The 25640-nt window shown below is 37.8% G+C and overlaps 1 protein-coding gene across 6 annotated transcripts in view; it reads left to right on the top strand.

The window, feature by feature from the left end:
* IFT56 (intraflagellar transport 56) overlaps positions 1–25640 on the top strand; it is a 78764-nt gene that overhangs the window by 15303 nt on the left and 37821 nt on the right. For 3 of the 6 annotated variants that reach the window (XR_013524224.1, XM_078343688.1, XM_035254632.3), the window contains 8 exons: positions 487–536; positions 5948–6093; positions 7483–7654; positions 14640–14711; positions 18729–18831; positions 20376–20431; positions 22154–22207; positions 23572–23635. Coding sequence is in view for 4 of the 6 variants with exons in the window: in XM_078343688.1 (XP_078199814.1) it covers positions 487–536; positions 5948–6093; positions 7483–7654; positions 14640–14711; positions 18729–18831; positions 20376–20431; positions 22154–22207; positions 23572–23635 (717 nt within the window). In the remaining 2 variants the exon portion in view is untranslated. Of the gene's footprint in view, positions 1–486; positions 537–3998; positions 4122–5947; positions 6094–7482; positions 7655–14639; positions 14712–17061; positions 17295–18728; positions 18832–20375; positions 20432–22153; positions 22208–23571; positions 23636–25640 lie in introns of those variants that run through there. The other 3 variants (XM_035254633.3, XR_013524225.1, XM_035254636.3) reach the window with 3 other exon arrangements.

Genomic DNA, 25640 nt, shown 5'->3' with positions numbered 1-25640 from the left:
TGGAATAGAGACTGGGCTAGTATTTAGGAAAATATGGTAGTATAATTGTGGAAAAGGAAATAGCAGAAGGAATGAACAAAGAATACTGGGACTAGGAGCTGAGTGAGAGTGGATTCATATATACATTGAAATGACCATGGTGTCTATTACCAGTGTTTGGTTTGGTATGTTAATAACACAGAGGCGAGCTGCTACTCTAACCATGTGTGTGGAGTGTTGTGTTGTGGATCACCGTAATAGGATCAGGTAGAATAAGCAGTGGAGAAGAGCGAAATCTTAGCACATTTCTCTTCTGGTTCTTGATGCTGTTTCTGCTACTGCAGGTGGAGACCAGACTCAAACAATATATATTCTAGCAGAGACATACCTAGGATCAGATAAGTAAAGATTTGAGAAGATCATCCAAGTTTCATTTCATTCCTACAAGGGACTGCTAGACTTAGGCTGTTGAGTTCTTTAATAAGCAGCCTGGACTTTTTTTTTCAGCTTCGAAAAGCCGACTCCAAAACCGCCTCCTCTTCCACTTGGCTCACAAGGTATTTATGTTCTCATTTCACATTGGTTTGTTTTAAAAATATTTTTCTTTTTCTTCCTTCATGTTACTAACACTAGTGAGAGATAATTAATTAGAAATTATTTTTAATAATTTTCTAGAACAAGTGAAATATAACTGTTAATTATATAGGATTTTCTCCTCTATCAGTGTTCTTTTTTTTTTTTTGAGTCTTGCCCTGTTGCCTGGCTGGAGTGCAGTGGCACCATCTTGGCTCACTGCAATCTCTGCCTCTTGGTTTCAAGAGATACCCCTGCCTTAGCCTCCCGAGTAACTGGGATTGCAGGCGTGCACCACCATGCCCAGCTAATTTTTTGTGTTTTAGTAGAGACGAGGTTTCACCATCTTGGCCGGAATGGTCTCAATCTCCTGATCTCGTGTTCTGCCTGCCTGGGCCTCCCAAAATGCTGGGATTACAGGTGTGAGCCACTGTGCCCGGCCCAATGTTCTTTACCCTCTTAATTTATTCAGAGATGTTAGGTTTTATTTCTCCTTAAGTCTGGTCTAAACTTCAGAGATGTTAGGTTTTATTTCTCCTTAAGCCTGCATAGTGGCTCGCACCTATAATCTTAGCACTTTGGGTGGCCGAAGCTGTTAGATCACCTTAGGTCAGGAGTTCAAGACCAGCCTGGCCAACGTGGTGAAACCCTGTGTCTACTAAAAATACAAAACAAATTAGCTAGGTGTGGTGGCACACACCTTTAATCCCAGCTACTGGGGAAGCTGAGGCAGGAGAATCACTTGAACCCAGGAGGCAGGAGTTGCAGTGAGCTGAGATTGCACTACTGTACTCCAGCCTGGGCAACAGAGCAAGACTCTGACTCAAAGAAAAAAGTTTAGTTTGTGTCAACTATCCTATTATTTCTTAAATAATAGGATATTTCTAAATAGACTCAGAGACACCTTGTCCTGATTCCTAGAAATAAATATACACTTTTCAGAATTGCTATATGGTAATAATTTTGATAATGATAAAATTATTTTTTAAATAATAGTTTTTCAAATTTAAATTTTTAAATAATTGTTTAATATATAAAATTTTTTATAGCATTCCACCAAATGAATCATATGTGTCATTATTTATTCAACATTTCCTAGTTATTTGACTTTTAGATTTATAATTTTTAGAATTTATAAAAATGTCATTCTGAACATCTTAGAAATGGACATGCCTATTGGGTATAAGCAACTTCAAAGCTTTTAATTGATATTGCTAAGTTGTTTTACAGAAAGTTTAATCACCCACAGGCATTACATGAAAATAATTATTTTTGGTACACTTAGAAATTCCACATCATAATTGTCACTTTGTCTCTTTCTCTTTTTAGTTCTGCTTTACATGTTTTTCAGACTCTATCATTAAGTGCACACAAACTTAGAATTGCTAGTAGACTGTCTAGCAATAATGTCTTCCTAGTAGACTGAAATATATACTATCATGAAATGTCTCTCATCTCTAAAAAACTTCTCAGGACATATTTGTAAGCTATACCTGCTCTCTTTTGGGTAGTATTTGCCTGTTACATCTCTTTATCCTTTTACTTTCTACCTTTCTATGTCCTTATTTTTAAGGTGACTCTTATAAACAGCATATAAATGAGTTTTGTGGGTTTTAAAATCCAGTTAAAATCTTTTTTCTCTTTTTTTTTTTTTTTTTGAGACGGAGTTTCGCTCTTGTTACCCAGGCTGGAGTGCAATGGCGCGATCTTGGCTCACCGCAACCTCCGCCTCCTGGGTTCAGGCAGTTCTCCTGCCTCAGCCTCCTGAGTAGCTGGGATTACAGGGACGCGCCACCATGCCCAGCTAATTTTTTGTATTTGTAGTAGAGACGGGGTTTCACCATGTTGACCAGGATGGTCTCGATTTCTTGACTTTGTGATCCACCACCTCGGCCTCCCAAAGTGCTGGGATTACAGGCTTGAGCCACCGTGCCCGGCCTTAAAATCTTTATTAAAAAAACCACTAGTATATAATTCATTTACTTAATGTATTTACAAATACGATTAGCTTCATAACTGCCATCCTGTTATTCTCTCTTTGCCCAGCTGGTCCATGTGGTCTGGGTTTCTTTTTCTTTTCTTTGTTGTCTTTTTTTGGATTGATTTTTAAAATTATATATTTTCCCTCCATTGGCTTGTAGTTATGCACATTCTTAGGATTTAGCAATTTTAGTCATGTGTCTTTTGCATATTAAAAAGTTTGATATTAATTAGTACTTTTACCAATTTCTAGAAAATTAAAGGACCTTAGATCATTTTAACTCATTTATTCTTCATCTTTTGTACAAATTTGAAATATATCTTAAGTGTCTATGTTTCTAATCCCATAAGACTGTTTTATTACTGTTTTATGCAATTAATATTCATTTATAATTAGCCATATTTATCCTTTCCATTGTCTTTCATTTCTTCTTGCATGTTTGTGCTCCCATCTAAAATCATTTTCCATTTGAGGAATTTCCTTTAATATTTCCTTTAGTGGTGATGAATTCTCTCAGTTTTTATCTAAAAATATTTTTATTTTACTATCTTTCCTGAAGATTTTTGTTTTCTCAGTGTAGAGTTGTAGGTAGGTAGGTAGTTTTTATTTTTGCTTAGCATTTTGAAGATGTTGCTTTATTACTTCCTAGTCCTTCTCTCAACTGACACGTTAGCCATCAGTCTTATTGTTGTTCCTGTTTTTTTTCTGATCACGTTTGAGATTTATGTGTTGTTTTTTGTTATTAGCACTTCTCCTATAATATTCCCAGATAGGTTTTCTTTGTGTTATACTACATCAGGTTCATAGTGCTTGCTCAAGTTTTTTTTTTTTTTTTTTATCAAAAATAATCCTTGGTCATTTTTTCTTCGAATTTTGCTTCTGCTCTATACTCTCTTCTTTCCTTCTGGGATCCCAATAATATATATGTATGTAGACCTTTTATTTGTATCATATGTAAACACTTTGTCATATTTTCTGTACATTTCCTGCAGAAATTTATTTTACTAATCATCATTCTTCAGCTGTGTCTAATCAGCTATTCTATTTAGTTCTTAATTTCAGTTCTTAATTTCTTATAGAATTTACATTTGTTATTTTTTAAATTTCTAATTTCCAGCTCAAATTTTCTAATTTTTAATTTAATTTCTTAAATATATTGATAACAGTTATTTTTAAAGTCCATGTCTAGTAATTCCAATAGTGTATCTCTGGACAGCTGTTTCTTGGTTTTCAGTCAAATGTTCTTGACCCCTGGTTTGCTTGGCAATATTGTGTTTAATGCTGGCTATTAAATAATGGAGATAATTTGAGGCTCTGGATGATTTTGTCTTCTTCCAGAAAGGATGTAGAATTTACTTTTACTTCTGGCAGGCACATAGAATAGGTGCAAATGAACTGATACCTGTCAGAGACTGCAACGATTTAAAGCTGGTGTATTTCCATTTTACCTCTGTTTCTAGGATAGCTTTCCAGGGGTCCCAACTGATAGCTTGGTGGGCCCCGATCTCTATTTTTTGGTCCATTAAGCCCATAAGACTTCTTGAAGCGCCACCTAGTTTTCAGCAACTCAGCCACCAATTGAGAACTGGTAGGTACCATTTAAGAAAAAGTGGTGCTAAGTATCAGAATCACCTCTTTGCACTTCTTGCTGGGGATCTTGGTATCTCTCAAGTCTTCACTCACTTGGTAGCTCTCTGATCCCTCCACACAGATTTTGTTTTGTTTTGTTTTTATGAGACAGGATTTCACTTCCAGTCACCCAGGCTGGAGTGCATTGGTGCCATCTTGGCTCACTGTAACCTCTGTCTCCCAGGCTCAAGCAATCCTTGTGCCTCAGCCTCCCAAATCGCTGAGATTACAAGTATATGCCACCGTGCCCAGCTGATTTTTGTAGAGACAGAGTTTCACCATGTTGCCCAGGTTAGTCTCAAACTCCTGAGCTCAAGTGATCTGCCCACCTCCACCTCCCAAAGTGCTGAGATTGCAGGAGTGAGCCACTGTCCCAGCCCCATTTACACAGATTTTTCAGTAGTTTTTAAGATTTTCTATATGTTCTTGATGGGAGCACTACATACTACAAGCTACTCTAACATTATTAGTAGTGAAAGTCTTTGATTGAATTTAAAGAAATATCTTTTGTTGTGTTTTCCTTTTTCTTTTTTTTTTAAGACAGAGTCTTGCTTGGCTGGAGTGCAGTGGCATAATCTCAGGTCACTGTAACCTCTGTCTCCCGGGTTCAAGCAATTCTCCTGCCTCAGTCTCCCGAGTAGCTGGAATTACAGGCGTGTGCCACCATGCCCAGCTAATTTTTATATTTTTAGTAGAGATGGGATTTCACCATGTTGGCCAGGTTGGTCTGGAACTTCTGACCTCAGGTAATCTGCCTGCCTTGGCCACCCAAAGTGCGGTGATTATAGGCGTGAGCTACCACACCTGGCCTGTGTTTTTCTTTTGATTACAAAAATAATACATGTTCATCATAGTACATTTAGAAAATAGCAAATTACATACATACAAAAATCAAGATTTCCTGTAAGACTCCCATTTCCAGCTAACACTGTAAAATTTTACTCTTTCTTCCAGTCTTTAAAAAATTTATATTTTTATGTATGTATATATATATATATGTGTATTTATATTGCTAAATTTGGATCATAGTATATATTCTATTTTATAACCAGGCTTTTTACTTAAATGTATCATGAACATTTTTCCATGTAACTAAATAGTCTACAGAAGGCAATTCTTTACAAAATTTTTAAGCTTATAAATCATTCTCTGTCAGGTAGGAGTGAGCAATCTACATATTAAGGGTCACTGTCAAAAATATATCTGTTCTGTCCCATATGTAAGCAAAAGGCAACTAATGTTTGCAGTAGCCATCTAACAAAATAAGCATTACAAGGTTGGAATAGAATTCCAACAATCTCAAACAACAACAATGTATAGTAACTGAAGAAAGAATGAAAAAATGTAGAGTAGGAAATTGAAAATTGAATTCACTAAGTTGCATGATGAGAAATACATTTTGACTCCTCATTGACTACCAAGAAGAATGAGATAAGAAAGAACAGGTTAAAAATGTTACCAGGTTAGAGTAAAGAGGCTAAAAAGAAAAAAAAGGAAAGGGAGAAAATATAAAGAAAAAGAAAAGATAAGGAGAGGATCAAATAATATTAACTGTAACCTAAGGGCTTTCCATCATCATTGTCAAGCTATGCCTCCAGAGGCTATTTGCGTTCTTTCTTTGCAGAGGAAATGAAGTAGAAGGCAAGGAACCTAGGGGAAATAGGAAGAAGAAAGAGACACAATGGCTAAAGAAGGAAGAGTTAAAATCTCTATCACATAGATGGTGATTTCTCTAACAACAGTAATGTGAATCTTTACATGTCCTTTCCACTCTCACAATTTTAGTTTAATGATGAGAAAAAGTTGATGAGCTTTCATCAGAATCTTCAGGACGTCACAGAAGATCAACTCAGTTTGGCCTCAATCCACTATATGCGATCTCACTACCAAGAAGCTATTGATATATATAAGCGAATACTGCTAGATAACAGGTCTGTGTCCTTTTATGCCTACTCTACATTTTCATTTTGTTCATTTCTTTTGTAACTAGTTTGGCTGAGAATCTAGTGTCCTTTGGATGTAGTACCACCATGCATTCAAATCTGTTTAGTTGATTATCTGGTGAGATTAAGAATTAGATATTGTCTAAACCAGGCTTTCTCTTATCTTTTTATCCATTGTCACCCTTCTAAAAGACTTTTTCCTCCTAATTGCCCTCCCATGAAAGTTTAGTATACTGATATATGTATATTAACATATATCCATTTATGTACTATATGTATAACTGTGCTTTACACGTAAAATGAATAGGATTTTTTCATCCTCCCATAAGAACCAATTTTTCCCCTTTGGAAGTATTATTACCCCTATTGAAATGTATGGTCTAGATGTATCAAACTTAGCATTATAGTTACATTGTAGGTAACTGCTGACAAAATTAGATACAAAGCATTCTGAAGAATTTACATTCCAGCCAGGCGAGGTGGTTCACACCTGTAATCCCAGCACTTTGGGAGGCTGAGGAGGGCAGATCACGAGGTCAGAAGATTGAGACCATCTTAGTCAACATGTCTTTAAATAAATAAATAAATAAAAGAAAAAAAAAGAATTTACATTTCAACTTTATCACTAAACACTTGGCCTCTCTCTCCCTTCCCAAAAGTATCTCAGCTTCCTTCCATCTTTCCTCTTTTCCATTACCTTCTTAGTCGCCTACCAGCTTCCATTTCCAGCCATTGAGCCTGCATGTCTTGTGTTGGTCTAATGTGTGGAGTGCGCTTGTGTTTATGTTCAATTATAGCATATGTTAGTTTTTCAGTATGAACAGCATGAATGTTCCCTTTCTTCTCTAGTTGTCATCTTTCACTCTACTTATATCAAAACACCCAGCTGGGCGCGGTGGCTCACACTTGTAATCCCAGCACTTTGGGAGGCCAAGGCGGGCGGATCACAAGGTCAGGAGTTCGAGACCAGCCTGGCCAATATGGTGAAACCCCATCTCCACTAAAAATACAAAAATTAGCCAGGCATGGTGGTGCACGCCTGTAGTCCCAGCTACTTGGGAGGCTGAGGCAAGAGAATCGCCTGAACCTGGGAGGTGGAGGTTGCAGTGAGCCGAGATTGTGCCACTGCACTCCAGCCTGGTGACAGAGCAACACTCCATCTCAAAAAACAGACAAATAAACAAAAAACAAAAACCCACCCAAATATTGCAATGCAAAAAAAAATATATATATATATATACTGATTATATCTTGCCTTCTTTCTTCATATGGCAAATTCATGAACTGTCTTCTTTACCTTGTCCATTTGAGCTTTGTAGTTTGACATTTCTATGAAGTAGACGTACATGGTTAACCCTTAATTCTTTCGTCTAATAGGGAATACCTTGCCCTCAATGTTTATGTGGCCCTCTGCTACTATAAATTGGATTACTATGATGTGTCTCAAGAAGTTTTGGCTGTTTACCTTCAGCAAATTCCTGATAGTACCATCGCACTCAATCTTAAAGCCTGTAATCATTTTCGCCTTTACAGCGGCAAAGCAGCTGAGGTATTGGTGGAAGTGTGTTTTTAATGTACTTTATTCCAGTTTAAATTACTGTATACTTTCCAAGTTATTCATGAAACTCTGTTATCTGTAACTCTTGATTAATATCCCTTTGTCATTGCTAGTGTTGAACCTAATTGTATGTTTATTAGGTATTCTTTTTTTTTTTTTGGTTAATCAATGAGAGCTTGTTATGTTGCTCAGGTTGCCCTTGAACTCATAGCCTTGCCTCCTCAAGCTCCAGGACAACTGGCCAGAGCCACTGCGGCTCTGTTTATTAGGTATTCTAAAAAGAATGTTGACTTCTGAATTCTTCGTGTTATGTCTATTATATTATAGATGATTTTATTGAGATGCCTTACATTGTGTTTAAAACCAAATGCTTCTGTTAATTGCTTTAATTTTCCAGGGCTTAAAGAAAAGAAACAAAAAAACCCAAATGCTTCTGTCCAGGCACTATGGCCCATGCCTGTAATCCCAGCACTCTGGGAGGCCGAGGTGGGCAGATCACTTGAGACCAGGAGTTTGAGACCAGCCTAGCCCACTTGGCCCCATCTCTACTAAAAATACAAAAAATTAGCCTGGCATGGTGGCACGTGCCTGTAATCTCAGCTGCTGGGGTGTTGCGGGGCAGGCGGAGGTTTCAGTGAGCCGAAATTGAGCCTTTGCACTCCAGCCTAAACGACAGAGCGAGACTGTGTCTCAAAATAAACAAAGAAACAAAAATGCTTCAGCTTCTTCCTCTACAATATGTGTATGGCTCTGTAATCGAATGTCGCCAACATACATCCAGTAAACCACATCGGAAACCTGGCATATCTGCTGCTTTCTCCTCCTTCATCTCCATGAAATCATCCCTTAATTCCTATCAGCTGTATATCTTAGATATCTCTTTTATCTATCCCTTCTTCTCCTTGGCTACTATTCTAATCTGGGAGTTTCTCGTCTCTTATTTTGACCCTTTAAATAGTGTTCCTGCCTTTAGTCAGTCTTGTTATCTTCAGTGCAGCCACTGAATTTGTTCCACATGCCATGCCCTCTTACCCCCTAGCTTTGTGTACAGCATTCTCACTCCTGGAATGACTTCCTTCTTTCTCTGCTTAGTATACTTCAATTTCTTTTTTAAGGTTAGTCCAAGAGGCAAAAATGGTAGACATTTTAGAAATACTTAGAAATTGGCTAACTTGTAGGTATCATGCAGAACAACTTTATTTTATTATTATTATTATTTTTGAGACGGAGTTTCGCTGTTGTTACCCAGACTGGAGTGCAATGGCACGATCTTGTCTCACTGCAACTTCTGCCTTCTGGGTTCCAGCAATTCTCCTGCCTCAGCCTCCTGAGTAGCTGGGACTACAGGCGTGCGCCACCATGCCCAGCTAATTTTTTTCTATTCTTAGTAGAGACGGGGTTTCACCTTGTTGACCAGGATGGTCTCAATCTCTTGACCTTATGATCCACCTGCCTCGGCCTCCCAAAGTGCTGGGATTATAGGCGTGAGCCACCGCGCCTGGCCCAGAACACTTTAAATCCGTTAATTTCCCTGACAAGCTCATGGTTAGAGGCTACTGTAGTTCTCATTTTATAGGAAACTGAGAAACACAGGAGGCCGTAGATTATTACCTCCTTTTATTTCATTTAACATGTTTTAAATAACATGTAATTTTACTAACATAGTTCTATTTAACATATACACATATATGCATATATACATACACACATATACATATACAGTATATAGATATAGGTAGATACATAGATATAGAGTAGCAAATGTGTTCTACTCTATATCTATATACAGATATATGGATATAAATAGATAATTATAGGTTAACCCTATGAGGAAGCCACCCTTGGAAATTACCTCCATGGTTATTACTGTAGTTGATGGCAGAAGCTACCAAAATGTAAATGTAAAATTTCTTCATGTGTCAAACTTTAAAAATCCTACCCTTGCCCTTCAAATTAAATTGCTTAGTATATGCTTGAGCATATATCATATACTTACATATTAAATAAAATACATTCTTGGGATAATAGTCACTTCAGCTAAAGGGTCCCCTGAGTCTGCCTAATTGCCTTGTTTTCAGCACCAGCAGCTTAATAGCAGACTGGATTTGCAATTTGGTATCTTTAGAGTTTTCACCCATTAGTAAGAACAAATAAACAAAATACATTCTTGCCTTTCTACCTAGTCTTGGGGAAATTTACCAATGTTGGTGTATGCTCTAATGTATTAAATGTTTACATTTTGTCTGTATAGATCTTTTCCATAGTCTAGTATGGTTACTCAATATCTTATCTATAGTATACACCTAGAATTATCCAAGTCAGAACACCAGAGTGTACTTCTAACCCCAAAAGGCATGCTTTTTCCTTTGAAATTGTGTCAGTACAGTTTATATATTGATTTTATAATGTACTCCAGCAGTAGAAGGCTATGTCAGATGTACCTGAAGAACCTTTTTTGGGTAGCAATAAGACATAGTTTGTGTTTAGTTGTTATACTTTCATTAAACTATTTAAAATCAGGCATTCTTCTACTAACTTGTATAATGAGCTCTGTACTACATTGTTTAGTCTCTCACAAACACCATTAACATCTTGCTTTTCTAAAGTAAACAGGAAATAATTTGTGATGATTTACTTAATTCTTAAAGTACTTTGAATAACTTGTTCAGGCTTACACAGCTAACATAAGTGGCAAATTCAGATCTCAAACTTTTGTCTATCTCACTCTAACATAGACTTAAACACTAAAATGTACTGCAGTACACATACACGATGTCTCCATACTGCTTATTATTTGTTAGTTGCCTAATTATGTTCAATCTAAACAAGCTCATTGATGATTGGGACTGTGTCTTTTGACATTTGTATCCCAGGACTGGGCACAATGCTTGCCCAAAGTTGTTGCCAACTATGTACTTGTTGAATGACTGACAAATTAAGGAGAGTGACATTTAAAGAAGGAGAGGTCAGTAGAAATGAAGACTGAGAAAAGGCCATTTTAATTAGAATTTTCTACATTTCCTTATCTGATTAGAATGTCATTATTATTGGAGCTTGAACCAGGTTGGAAGGAGATCGGGAGTGAGTAATAACCCAGACTGGGAATTCTCCAAAAGGGTATGGCAGAAGGGATGGCAAAGAGATGATGAAAAAATAGAAACATTGAATGTAAGATGCTGGTTAAAAGAATAATGGTAAAAAAGGAGGAGAAGGCTGCTGGTTTTAGAGACTAAAGAGTTGGAGAACTTTCCCCCCAAAACTGGCATGGCCTCTAGGGTAGTGATTATGAGTTTGGGCTTGGAATCAGATAGACCCAAATTTCAACCCTGGTAGAGTTGCTATGTGACTTTAGGTGAAATGCTTAACCTCCGTAAGCATCATCTGTAAAACAGGGAAAATAATAGTATTGATTCATCGTAGGTTCTTGTAAAGATTAAATGGTATGAGGTGTGTAAAGTTCTTAATTTTAAATACACAATAAACTCTCAGTAAATATTTGTAATTATTAAAGATTTTGTAGGCTAAAACATAGTCACATTGATCTTTATGTTTAGTGCTTTCTGTATCTTGTTTAAGAAACCATTTCCTGCCGTGTGTGGTGGCTCACATCTGTAATCCCAGCACTTTGGGAGGCTGAGGCAGGTGGATCACAAGGTCAGGAGTTCGAGACCAGCCTGGCCATGGTGAAATCCCGTCTCTACTTTAAATACAAAAATTAGACAGGCCTGGTGTCAGGTGCCTGTAATTTCAGCTGCTTGGGAGGATGAAGCAGGAGAATCTCTTGAAACTGGAAGGTAGAGGTTGAAGTGAGCCAAGATCATACCACTGCACTCCAGCCTGAGTGAAAGAGCAAAACTCCGTCTCAAAAAAAGAAAAAGAAACCATTTCCTAGCTCAAGATTATATTTTCTGATATTATCTTCTTTTTAAAAAATTTATCTATTTATTTAGAGACAGTGTCTCACTGTCACCAAGGCTGTGCAATAGCACAATCATAGCTCATTGCAGCCTCAAATTCCTGGGCTCAAGTGATCCTCTTGCCTCAGCCTCCTGAATAGCTGGGACTACAGGCATGTGCCACCATGTCTGGCTAATTTTAAAATTTTCCGTAGAGATGGGGATCTTGCTATGTTGCCTAGGCTGGTCTCAAACTTCTGGCCTCAACTAATCCTTCCACTTTGGCCACCTAAAGCTCTGGGATTACAAGCATGAGCCACTGTAACCAACCAATTCTACTCTTATCTTCTAATAGCCTATTTAGCTTTTTAAGCCCAAATTTTCTATAATTACATTATATTTTAAAGGATTAAGTTCTCCAATTAAAAGACAAAGAGACTGGGCTTGGTGTGGCTCACGCCTGTAATCCTAGTACTTTGGGAGGCCGAAGTGGGCGGATCATGAGGTCAATAGATCCAGACCATCCTGGCCAACATGAGGAAACCCCATCTCTACTAAAAACAAACAAACAAAAACCACAAATTAGCTAGGTGTGGTAGCGAGAACATGTAATCTCAGCTACTTGGGAGACTGAGGCAGGAGAATCTCTTAAACCCGGGAGACGGAGGTTGCAGTGAGCTGAGATTGCACCACTGCACTCCAGCCTGGCAACAGAGTGAGACTCTGTCTCAAAAAAAAAAAAGAAAAAGACAAACATTAGTAAATTAGAAAAGACAAAACCGTAATATATCTTTTAAATAAAACAGAAAATTTGAACATAAAAGGATATGTTTCATGTGAAATATTTCTTATATGGTTTCCAAAATTGGTATCATGCTTTTAGAAAGGTCACCTTCATTATAACCTAGACATTGATGACCTATATCTGCAATTTATACCTTTTTTTTTTTTTGAGACAGTTTCGCTTTTGTTACCCAGGCTGGAGTACAATGGCACGATCTCAGCTGATTGCAACCTCCACCTCCTGGGTTCAAGCAATTCTCCTGCCTCAGCCTCCCGAGTAGCTGGGACTACAGGTGCGCGCCACCATGCCCAGCTAATTTTTGTATTTTTAGTAGAGACGGGGTTTCACCATGTTGACCAGGATGGTCTCGATCTCTTGACCTTGTGATCCACCTGCCTCGGCCTCCCAAAGTGCTGGGATTATAGGTGTGAGCCACCGCACCCAGCAGTCAGAGCTTAAGTGCAACCATCACCACAGTCAATCTTAGGACATTTCAATATCTCTAAAAGAAATGTTGGCTGGGCTCAGTGGCTTGCGCCTGTAATCCTAACACTTTGGGAGGCCAGGGTGAGCAGATTGCCTGAGTTCAGAAGTTTGAGACCAGCCTGGAAACATAGTGAAACTCGTTTCTACTAAAACACAAAAAATTAGCCAGGCATGGCAGCATATGCCTGCAGTCCCAGCTATTTGGGAGGCTGAAGCAGAAGAATCATTTGAACCCAAGAGGTGGAAGTTGCAGTGAGCCAAGATCACAGCACTGCACTCCAGCCTGGGTGACAGAGTGAGACTCCATCTCCAAAAAAAAAAAAGAAATGTCGGCTGGAATTAGGTGGCTCACACCTCTAATTCCAGCACTTTGAGAAGCCAAGGCAGGTGGATCACTTGAGGTCAGGGGTTCAAGACCAGCCTGGCCAACATGGTGAAACGCTCTCTACTAAAAATACAAAAATTAGCCCAGTGTGGTGGTGTGTACCTGTAATCCCAGCTACTCAGGAGGTTGAGGCATGAGAATCACTTGAATCTGGGAGGCAGAGGTTGCAGTGAGCTGAGATCAGGCCACTGCACTTCAGCCTGGGTGACAGAGCAAGACTCCGTCTAAAAACAAAAACAAAAACGCCATACCCTTCAGCTATCGACCCCTATTGTCCAGTTCCCCCCAGCCCTGAGCAACCACTAATTTACTATGTCTTTATATGTTTGCCTGCTCTGGACATTTTGTGTGTGTGTGTGTGTGTGTGTGTGTGTGTGTGTGTGTGTGTATTTATATATATGGAATCCTACCATATTTGATCTTTATGATTGGCACCTTTTACTTATAGCATAATGTTTACAAGGTTCATCATGTTGTAGCATATATCAGTATTTCATTTTTATGATCAAATAATATTTTGTTTTATGGATATACCACTTTTAGTTTATTCCATTCATTAGTTGATAGACACGTGTTGTTTCTACCTTTTGCCTATTATGAGTGCTGCTGCCATAAACATTATACTCGTTGTGTAAGTTTTTGTTTGTATGTATGTTTTCAGTTCTCTTGGGTTTATACCTAGGAGTGGAATCACTGGGTCATACTGTAACTCTATATTTAATTGTCTGGGGAACTGCCAGACTGTTCCAAAGTAACTACACCATTTTACATTCCCACCAGCAGAACATAAGCCTTTTGATTTCTTTCTTTCTTTTTTTTTGAGACAGAGTTTTGCTCTTGTTACCCAGGCTGGAGTGCAATGGCGCGATCTCAGCTCACCACGACCTCCGCCTCCTGGGTTCAAGCAATTCTCCTGCCTCAGCCTCCTGAGTAGCTGGGACTACAGGCGTGTGCCACCATGCCCAGCTAATTTTTGTATTTTTAATAGAGACAGGGTTTCACCATGTTGACCAGGATGGTCTCGATCTCTTGACCTTGTGATCCACCCGCCTCGGCCTCCCAAAGTGCTGGAATTATAGGCGTGAGCCACCGTGCCTGGCCCAACCTTAGTTCTCAAAGGCTTAGCTCCTTAATCACTCTTGACACTGAAAGAAGAAACTAACACTAGGAATCTTCAGACTTGAGTACCCCAGTTTTGAAACTTGCTGCTTAGTAGAAGTTTCAAGTTACTTAACTTTTATAAGCCTCATTGTTTTCATTTATTATTGCCTGCATTTGAAAATGTGGGTAATAATAATTACATTGACCTAGAGTCATGAGGATCAAATGAAATAGTTAAATTATTTGTAAATTATAAACCATTGTGTAAATATGTGGTATAAGAACACTTGTCATTTTCATAAGCCTTTCTTTTTTAAATTTCAGGCAGAACTCAAAAGCTTGATGGACAATGCTTCATCCTTCGAATTTGCTAAAGAACTCATCAGGCACAATCTGGTGAATAACAGTTTCTGTCTTGACTGACTTCAGTCCTACTCTGCTTTGGTACATCACAGCAATTAGAAAGATGAATAAAAGGAGATGCCCCAGCAAATAATGCTTTACTCCAAGGGAATGCCTCCTCACTGTGAAGGAGATAAGTTTTAAAATATTAGTTTGTTTCCTTAAGGAAATCCTTGTTGGGAGAACAGGAATATATATAATATTTGGAAAGAAGCACAAGGCAGTGTAGATCCAAGTGTTTGTTTTTTCGGAAAGACAAAGGAACATATCCTCCTGTGGATTAAAATAAATGGGAAATATTTTTGCATCTTTGAAGGATGGCTGAGATTTAGAGGGTTCATTCTAGTCAAGAACATAGAGATAGAATGAGGATGACATGTAAAAGATTGTGAGCAGGTTGATCTTACTGAAACAGTAAATTTGTACTGGGGAATAGCAGACACTTAAGTTGGATGTGTAGTTGGTTTTAGGACTAGATTATGATTCTATTGACCCACGTAATAGAATGAGATGCAGAAAAGCTGCTCTCAATTCAGATACCTGGGATCACTGGGCAAATCATCAGATACTACTGTCTGATATTCTTCATCCAAAAGTGGCAATAATAATTATGTTTTTTCTGCTGATTCTCTATTCCTTCTTATAGCACCATTTCCTCAGTAAACCACAGCTGTTTTAGACTCTCCCTTTCTATTTAGCTCCAATATCTATTCAGTTACTAAATCCTATTCTCTTCTTGTTGTCAATGTCTTATATTTATTCCCTTTCTTCTCTAATTCAGGCCTTTATCATAGATATGGTTTTATTTGGATAGTTCCTACTCTGAGTTTCTGCATCTAATCTTTTAACTTCAAATCTAGTTTATAAATTGAAGCCAGATTAATTTTTGTGAAAAATTATGGGTTATATAGTAGTCCGGAATTTAAGCCTAGGGAAAGATACAGGCTTGAGAATAGATTTAGGAGTTATTGTGAGAGTCTTGACAAATTAATATGGAAGGTTTCCAATTGCTGAAGTGAAATAAATCATATAGAAAGGATTAAAAATAGAAAGATATGGTTCCAAAACAACATCTGTATTTCTGGGACTGGAGGAAGGAGTATTAGCAAATGAGACAAGAAAGGGCAGAGAAGCAGCAGCTAGATAATGTAATGTCATCTACAACTACACATTTTAATCACTTGGGAGGCTTTTGAAATTCATGATGCATGGGCTCCTTATTTAATGGTTGGTCTAGAGCCCAGCTATCAGTATCTTTTTAAAGCATCCCAGGTAGATACAGCTAAGATAAAGAACCACTGTATGGGCCAGGTGCAGTGGCTTACACCTGTAATCCCAGTACTTTGGGAGGCTGAGGCAGGTAGATTACTTGGGGTCAGGAGTTCGAGACCAGCCTGACCAACATGGGGAAATCCCATCTCTACTAAAAATACAAAAATTAGCCAGGCATGGTGGCACATGCCTGTAATCCCAGCTACTCAGGAGGCTGAGGCAGGAGACTTGCTTGAACCCGGGAGTTGGAGGTTGTGGTGAGCTGAGATCATACCATTGTACTCCAGCCTGGGCAACAAGAGCAAAACTCCATCTCAAAAAAAAAAAAAAAAAAAGAAGAACCACTATATGAATATATGACTAAACAGAACATATGAAATAGAGATAATTCTTGAAGAGTGGGATTTTAAAAGGAAGTAAGAATATGGAAATTTTTATTTCATAATACTATATTTAAGTTTTTTCTAATAAACACATATTTTATGAATTTTTTTATTTTTTTTGAAATAGAGTCTCTGTTGCCCAGACTGGAGAGCAGTGGTGCAATCTTGGCTCACTACAACCTCCACCTCCCAGGTTCAAACGATTCTTCTCCCTCAGCCTCCTGAGTAGCTGGGATTACAGGTGTGTGCCACCACGCCCAGCTAATTTTTGTATTTTTAGTAGAGACAAGGTTTCACCATGTAGGTCAGGCTGGTCTTGAACTCCTGACCTCGTGATGAGCCCACCTCGGCCTCCCAAAGTGCTGGGATTACAGGTGTGAGCCAACATGCCTGGCCACTCTTATAATTTTTTAACCTGAAAAATATCAGGGCAATATAAATGCTTGGTAAAAAAACATCAACTTTTGATGTTAGATTCGAGGTCAAAATCAAGTTCTACCGTGTACTAGCTTTGTAACTTTGGATAAGTCACTTAATGTTGCTGAGTCTCAGTGTTCTCATATGGAACAGGGAAAATGAAAGTACTTATCTTGCATTTTTGTGAGGATTAAGTGAGGTAATAGGTGTAAGGGGCTTCACACAGTATGCATTTAGAAAATGGCGTTGTTATTCTTACTGTCATCTTGTAGGCATCAGTGTCAAAACTGCAGACACATCATGGAGCAAGAAGACAGAAAAGTCCACTGAATTTGGCTAAAGAGATTTATTTGTGACTGCTGAGAGCAGAAGCCAATGTTTTGAGAGGTTGAGTGAGAGGATGAGGAGAAAGTAGAAGCAGTAAGCCACATACTTTTGAAGTGTGGCACTGAAAAAGAGAAAAATAGGGCACTATCCAGAGGAAACAATGGAGCCAAGGGGAAGATTTTTCAAGAGAACAAAAGCCCCTTGTGTATGTTTAAAGTTGAGAAGTAGGACCAGGGCTTTGGGAAGATTGAAGATACAGTGATTAATGGAGAAAAGAGGTCCTGATGGAGTCAGAAGTCATGGGATCAGGAAGACAGGTAAATGAATTAGTCTTGGCAAAAGAAGGGAATATCTCAAAGAGGAACCAAAAAAAGATCACCAAATAGATATCTTGGGATAGAGAGAAGAAACTATGTAGTTCATGTGGGATGACCTTGCTTTCCGTACATTTATTTATGAAATAATTTGCTATATTCCAGACACTATGCTAGTCTCTAGAAATACAACAGGACACAAAATACATTGTCCTTTTTTGGTTGAATTTTTTTGTTTTGGTTTTTTAGCTTTTCTTTGTAACATTTATTATCATCTGATAACATATTTATTTGTTTGCTTTTTGGAGGTCTGTCCCCACTTGAATAGTCCCTATGGTGACAGGGGAGTGACCTGTTCCTGCTATAACCCCCGCGCTGGTTACAGTAATGGGCATGTAGTACACGCTATTAATTCAATGAAATATTGAAATATGTGCTACACATTTAGCCCACTGTAGCTCATTTAATCCTCATAATAACCCTAAAGGTAGGTGTTACTAATGCCATTTAGAGATGAGGAGACAGGCTCAGAAAGGTTATATAAATTCCTTCAGGGAGCTTTGATGTAGAATGTCTATCTAGAAAAGAGCTTGATTAGTTATTGGGTACTTTAAGAGTTTTCTGCAGTTCTTATGAAGAGGAAAAGAGATGTACACAATAAGGGTTATGATTTTATTCTATTTCTTATAGTTATTTTGTTTTTAGAATTTAAATTTTTATGGGTATACAGGAGGTGTATATTGCTATAATTTAGATCATGGCTTGCTTTCAATGAGATCGAGGTCATATGTATACAGAGAGCTTCAAAAATATGTTCGTCCTTTTAAAAAATAACTGAGTGCTGGCTATTCTAGCCACAGTTCTAGGGTCTGGGAGTGCACAGTAAATGCAAAGTTCCTTGCCATATTGTGGTGGACGTAACAGATAAACAGATAAAGAAATATACAATAAAATAAAAATATAAGTACTATGAATAAAAACGAAGGGCAAGGCTATAGACTGATAATGGAGGTAGGTTTTATACAGGTTTAAAAATAAAATGTTTAATTATGACAGGGCTGTTAAGAAGGATCAAAAGCAGAGAGGAAGGAAAAGAAGAGAGAAGGTAAGAAGCATAGGGATTAGGTAGTCAATAATAAATTCAGCCAATAATAAAAGTTCTCAATATATCAACTGGTTCCCACAGCTATTTTAGTCAGATATCATGAACCCAGTTATATGTGGCAGCTCCTTAAACATTGTCACCAATAAATATGTACATCGTTATTGCCGTAATAGCATGATTTCTCCATCTCTAGGTTGTTTTCCGAGGAGGTGAAGGGGCTTTGCGGGTTTTACCTCCCCTGGTTGATGTCATTCCTGAAGCTAGGCTCAACTTGGTGATTTACTACCTTCGTCAAGGTAAGAAAAATTTGTCCTAGTCTTACTTACAATGACATATTTTAGAATATTTAAATATGTCTGAGTGAACTACTTGATCACTTTTTAAATCCATATTTCTACAAATATATTTCCAACAAGTTCATAGAACAAGTTTCTTGGTGCTTGTTTGTTGCGCCTTTTTTATCCTCTTTGCTCTTCTGTTGCTTCCTACCTTCTTCTCCCTCATTCTGTTTTTTCCTTTTATTTTTCTGTCCTTTATTCTCTATCCATTCTTACCTTTTCATTGTTATTTCCTCCCCTTCCCTTACAGTTCTTCTTTCTTTTTCTAGTTTTCCCCATTGCATAATGTACATCCACATTTTCTTGTGTCTTTTGGAAAAATTATTAACTGATTTTTATTTGCTTTGATTGTCTTTTCTGTTTCTTTGTACACCCGGCTGCTTATGAGAAATACTATGATTCAAAGAGGATGTGATATTTATTGCCCCAAAGTAAGATTGAAATTGTTAGACACATGCCTAAAGCAGCCTTTTCTAGCAGCTGAGTACAGGGTAGCAGTCACCAAATGCCATTTGTGGTGGCATTCGGTCATGGGCTCTGAAAACCAGCCAGGACAGCATATTCCTCACAGAGGAAAATGTGTTTATTGAAATAAGAACATGTACTTGCAAAAAGTCCTATTTATTTTATTTATTTGTTATTATTTTGAGATGGAGTCTTACTCTGTTGCCCAGGCTGGAGTGCAGTGGTGCGATCTCAGCTCACTGCAGCCTCCACCTCCTGGGTTCAAGTGATTCTCCTGCCTCCGTCTCCCAAGTAACTGGGATTACAGGCGTGCACCACCATGCCAAGAAAATTTTTGTATTTTGAGTAGAGATGGGGTTTTGCCATGTTGATCAGGCAAGTCTCAAGCTCCTGACCTCAGGTGATGCACCTGCCTTGGCCTCCTAAAGTGCTGAGATTACAAGCGTGAGCCACCATGCCCATCCTCTATTTTATATATAAGCAAAAGGAAATATGTTTTGGACAAGAATGAAATAAACAGCATATATATTTTATAAATTACTTTTATTATGGAAAATTTCAAACAGAAAAATAAATAATACAATAAACAGCCAAATACTCACCCCAGATTCAGCACTTTTCAAGATATTTCCAGTCTTCCTTTTTCATTCAGTACCCCCTTTTTGTTCCTGAAATGTTTTAAAGCAAATCTCAGACTTGGTATCATTTAATTTCTATATATTTAGTATATCTCTCTCTTTAAAAAAATAATGGTTACTTTTCTTATCTAATACAATGCCATTGGCATAGAATGCCTCCTCCATGTTCTTAGCTTCAACAGTTTTTAAAGTGCTTCATGACTTTAATATGAGTTTTCTAAGGATATTGGTTATCTTTATCATAGCTACTCAACTCTGAACATGGAGAGTTAGGAGACAGATAAAACAGATCATATCTTCCATGAATATTTAAGTAGTGAAGGATCGTTTCGGAGGGACTGCTTCAGAAGGGTTTTCTGGAATACAGACTAGTATAATTACTTATTTGTTGTATTTCAGATGATGTACAAGAAGCTTATAACTTGATTAAAGATCTAGAACCTACTACTCCTCAGGTAATTGAGAATGTTTTACATTTTTACTAACCAAGTTCTGCCGAAAGTAGAACTTCAGAAATCTAGTTGGAAGTCATATTAGAGAAGATTAGGCAGACTATTGCCTGTAGAATCTCAGGAAAAGGCCATATATATTCATTTAGGAATGTTATATGCAACTTGTGATATGAGAATGAATGTTCTGTGCTTTTTGATGTTTTTTAACTTCCTTATATGTAGTCATTTTGTCAAAAAGGGTAAGGAAATTTGGAAAATTCCTTTAGTATTTGGAAATATGAAAATTTAGAATTCCAATGAAACAACTAGGTACATGTAATTATCTCAGAAATTGTCTATAACTTGTCTTTCTTCCCCATTGGATCATTAACTCCTTGTAGTCAGGGACTCTGTCTTATTGTATCTCCAACACCATGCACATGAAGTGTATAGTAAACATTCCATTTATGGAATGAAAGACTGAATGAAGAATATTTCTAGACCCCATGGAGTTTAAACAAGTGTATTTCTCAAGTATATTTAAAGATTCAGCCTCTTTCATGCTGTCCTTTTTGTGAGCTCTCTCTCTCTTTTTTTTTTTTTTTGAGACAAAGAATCTTGCTCTGTGTCCCAGGCTAGAGTACAGTGGCCTGATTTCTGCTCACTGCAACCTCTGCCTCCCAGGTTCAAGCAATTCCCCTGCCTCAGCCTTCCGTTTAGCTGGGATTATAGGCATGCTCCACCATGCCTCGCTAATTTTTTGTATTTTTAGTAGAGATGGGGTTTCGCTGTGTTTGCCAGGCTGGTCTCGAACTCCTGACCTCATGATCTGCCCACCTTGGCCTCCCAAAGTGCTGGGAATACAGGCGTGAACCACTGCGTCCAGCCTGTGAGCTCTCTTAAAGGAAAGTTTGATAAACCTGCTAGCTAGGAAGGGTATGTATTAAAGAATTGAACCAAGTCTGAAAAAAAGGATATAAGTGAGGCCCCAGGACTCCAAAAGAGAGAATGCCTTATAAATGGACATAGGACACATTTTTTTTTTTTTTTTTAGGAAAAGGATTACTAGCAAAGAAAAGTTACTATAACATTTCAAAGGGGCTGGGCACAGTGATTCACGCCTGTAATCCTAGCACTTTGGGAGGCGGAGGCGAGTGGATCACCTGAGGTCAAGAATTCGAGACCAGCCTGACCAACATGGCGAAACCTCATCTCTACTACAAATACTAAAAAATTAGCCAGGCGTGGTGCAGGGGGCACCTGTAATCCCAGTCTCCCTGGAGGCTGAGGTAGGAGAATTGCTAGAACCCTGGGGATTAGAGGCTGCAGTGAGCTGAGACTCCAGCCTAGGCAACAAAGTGAGACTCTGTCTCAAAAAAAAAAAAAAAAAAAGATTGGAAAGGGAAAATGATATATACGATATGGGTGAGAAGGTAATAAAAATTGAACTTTTTTTTCATATAATTGAAATAAAATGAAACTTACCTCCTGGAGCTTCCACTGAATTATTTTTGCTTAAGATGGAGAATTTGCAAATATGGTAAATTGTGTTATATAGATACTTGGCTGCTGGCAACTAAATGAGTGTCTCCTAATTCTTTTGTTCAAGCTAGGGATAGAACAGAGAAAAGTAACTCTGGGTAATCTGATAATTTATATAAAGTATTAAGTTAATGTAAGGAGTTAATTTGAAAATGATCTCATAGCTCCACATTTCTCTTAATCAGTGTTATTCCATGTTTCTAGGAGTATATTCTCAAAGGAGTGGTCAATGCAGCCCTTGGCCAGGAAATGGGTTCAGTGAGTATGAAATCACTGATAATCTATTGGTTGTAAAGTTATAGGTATGTGGAAGAGAACAAAATGGCTATCGAAGTGCAAGGAACAATAGGCTCTCCTGTAGCTCCTTTTATTTCTCTGTATCCCCCAATCGAGACTCCACTGTGAAAAGAATGTTATATTATTTAGAGACAAAAACAAACAAACGAACAAAAAAATACACAACCCTGTAATCCTAAAGATTTCTCCTTATTTAAAAGGGTTTAATTTTCAGAAGAATCACTTGAACCCAGGAGGCGGAGGTTGCAGTGAGCCGAGATCATGCTACTGCACAGCCCGGGTGACAGAGCAAGACTCCGTCTTCAAAAAAAAAAAAAAAGAGGTCTATTTTTTAAATAGCAACTTATTTAATAACAAATTTAAAAATCATTGCACCACTTCATTCTTATTTGCAGGGACTTTTTTTAAACTTACATATATCTGAGCTATAATTTTGGCATCTGTAAACTGGAGAAAATTGTTACTTGGGAAAAAATTTTTTTTTAATAAACACCAAAACACAGCCTAAAATTAAGCTCTTATCCATCTTAATACATCATTCTTTGTTCTTTTTGGAACAAAATGGGATACGAATAAATCTTTTTATCTCAAGTTCCTTCTTGAATGCCTTGTATAGTAAATAGGCAGCAAATACTTATTAAATAAATGAGTTTAGGTTTGGTGCGGTGGCTCACACCTGTAATCCCAGCACTTTGAGAGGCCAACGCGGGCAGATCATGAGGTCAGGAGTTCAAGACCAGCCTGACCAACATGGTGAAACTCCATCTCTACTAAAAATACAAAAAATTAGCCAGGCATGGTGGTGCATGCCTGTAATCCCAGCTACTCAGGAGGCTGAGGTAGGAGAATCACTTGAACTTGGGAGATGGAGGTTGTGGTGAGCCAGGATTGTGCCATTGCACTTCAACCTGGGCAATAAGAGTGAAACTCCATCTCAAAAAAAGTAAATAAATAAATGAGTTTTTAAAAAATAAAAAAACAAATAAATAAATGAGTTTAATAAATACTCCTTGTTACATCTATAGATCCTGTTCCAATGTCTGATATGTGGTAAAAGAGCAATAGATATTTGTAGAATGAGTTCATTTAATGAAGTTTTAGGATAGAATTTAAGGATTTGATTCTTTTTCTTTTCTGTCTGTCCCTGCACAGGTTTTAATTCAGTTTCAGGTCTAGTTATTATGCTAATAAGAATTAGTATTGTTTGGGCAAGATTTAAAAGAAGGATATATGTTAAATCCTGACAAATATGTTAGAACCATAAAGTATAATAAAATAAAATATTTTTACCTTATTCCTCTATATCAGCTCAGTTTGTTTTTCAGAGGGATCATATGAAAATTGCCCAGCAGTTCTTCCATTTGGTGGGAGGATCAGCTAGCGAATGTGGTATGTCTGAAATCTGTACTTAGGATCATGCTTCATAATTGGAGTGGGGCATATATTGACTGTGAAGTTTGATTCTCTGTCTAGGGATGTATCTGTTAGGCTTCACATTGTAAAGTGGGAGGTCAGAAATAAGAGAGACTATTGGAATTCGTTCTTCTCAACATCTCAGCTAAAATGGGATAAGAGAATAAATAAAGGAGAGTACATTTACCGTTTTGTTCCTGAGATTTTTAAAACTTTGAATCAGTTTTAGATATGAAATGTTATTTATTTATTTTTTGAGATGGAGTCTTGCTTTATCGCCAGGCTGGAGTGCGGTGGCACAATCTTGGCTCACTGCAAACTCCATCTCCCGGATTCAAGAGATTCCCCTGCCTCAACCTCCTGAGTAGCTGAGACTATAGGTGTGCACCACCACACGTGGCTGATTTTTTGTATTTTAGTAGAGTTGTGGTTTCACCATGGCCAGGATGGTCTCAATCTCCTGACCTCATGATCCGCCCTCCATGACTTCCCAGAGTGCTGGGATTACAGGCGTGAGACACTGCACCTGGCTTAAAATGTTATTTTTTACTGAGTTTTCAAGAGTTCTTTTGAGCATTAACCTTTGTCACATTCTGGTAGGTCATTTGCCTTTAAACTTTGCCTATGATATTTTTTTCCATATAAAGATATTAAAATCAGCCAGGCATGCTGGCTCAATCTTGTAATCCCAGCACTTTGGGAGGCTGAGGCAGACAGATGGCTTGAGCCCAGGACTTCAAGACCAGCCTGGGCAACATAGGAAGACTCCATCTCTACAAATAATCATAAAAAAAAAAAAATCAGCCCGGTATGGTGGCATGCACCTATGGCCCCAGCTACTTGAGCTACTTGAGAGGCTGAGGTGTCAGGTTTGCCTGAGCCTAGGAAGTTGAGGCTGCAGTGAGCCACTACACCAATGCATTCCAGCCCGGGCAACAGAGTGAGACCCCCATATCAAATATATATATATATATATGTCATAAAACCAATACTATCAAAATTCAAGGAATCACCAGAGGCTACTATGAGCAATGGTATGCCAATAAATTTGTAAAACTAGAAGAAATGGATAAATTCCTAGACACATACAACCAACCAAGATTGAACCATGAAGAAATCCAGAACCTGAGCAGACCAATAACAAGTAATGAGATTGAAGCCATAATAAATATATTTTCAGTAAAGAAAAGCCCAGGTTCCATTGGCTTCACTGTAGAATTCTACCAAACATTTAAAGACAAACTAAGATCAATCTTGCTCAAATTATTCCAAAAAAGAAAGGAGGAGGAAATATTTCCAAACTCATTCTTCAAGACCAGGATTGCCCTGATAACAAAACCAAAGACACATCAAAAGAAGAAACTAAAGGCCAATATCTTGAATGAACAGGGATAAAAAAAACATCAACAAAATATTAGCAAATAGAATTCAACAACACTTTAAAAAGATCATTCATCATGACCAACTGGGATTTATGTCAGCAATGCAAGGATGGTTGAACTTATACAAATCAATGGGATACATCATATCAGCAGAATGAAGGACAAAAACTATATGATCATTTCAATTGATGCTAACAAAGCATTTGATTAAATACAACATCCCTTTTTGATAAAAACCCTCAAAAAACTGAGTATAGAAGGAACATACCTCAATACAGTAAAATCCATATACAACAGACCCACAGCTAGTATCATATTGAATGGAGAAAATGGAAAGCCTTTCCTCTAAGATCTAGAACAAGACAAGGATGCCCACTTTTACCACTCTTATTCAACATAGTACTGGAAGTCCTAGCTAGTAATTAGACAAGAGAAAGAAATGAAGGACATCCTAATTGAAAAGGAAGAAGTCTCATGCCTGTAATCCCAGCACTTTGGGAGGCCGAGGCGGGTGGATCACAATGTCAAGAGATTGAGACCATCCTGGTCAACATGGTGAAACCTTGTCTCTACTAAAAATACAAAAAAAAATAGCTGGG

This window comes from Callithrix jacchus, chromosome 11, assembly GCF_049354715.1.
Source record: "Callithrix jacchus isolate 240 chromosome 11, calJac240_pri, whole genome shotgun sequence".
In the NCBI taxonomy this organism is placed as follows: Eukaryota; Metazoa; Chordata; class Mammalia; order Primates; family Cebidae; genus Callithrix; species Callithrix jacchus.
This window is presented reverse-complemented; position numbering and strand designations above follow the sequence as displayed.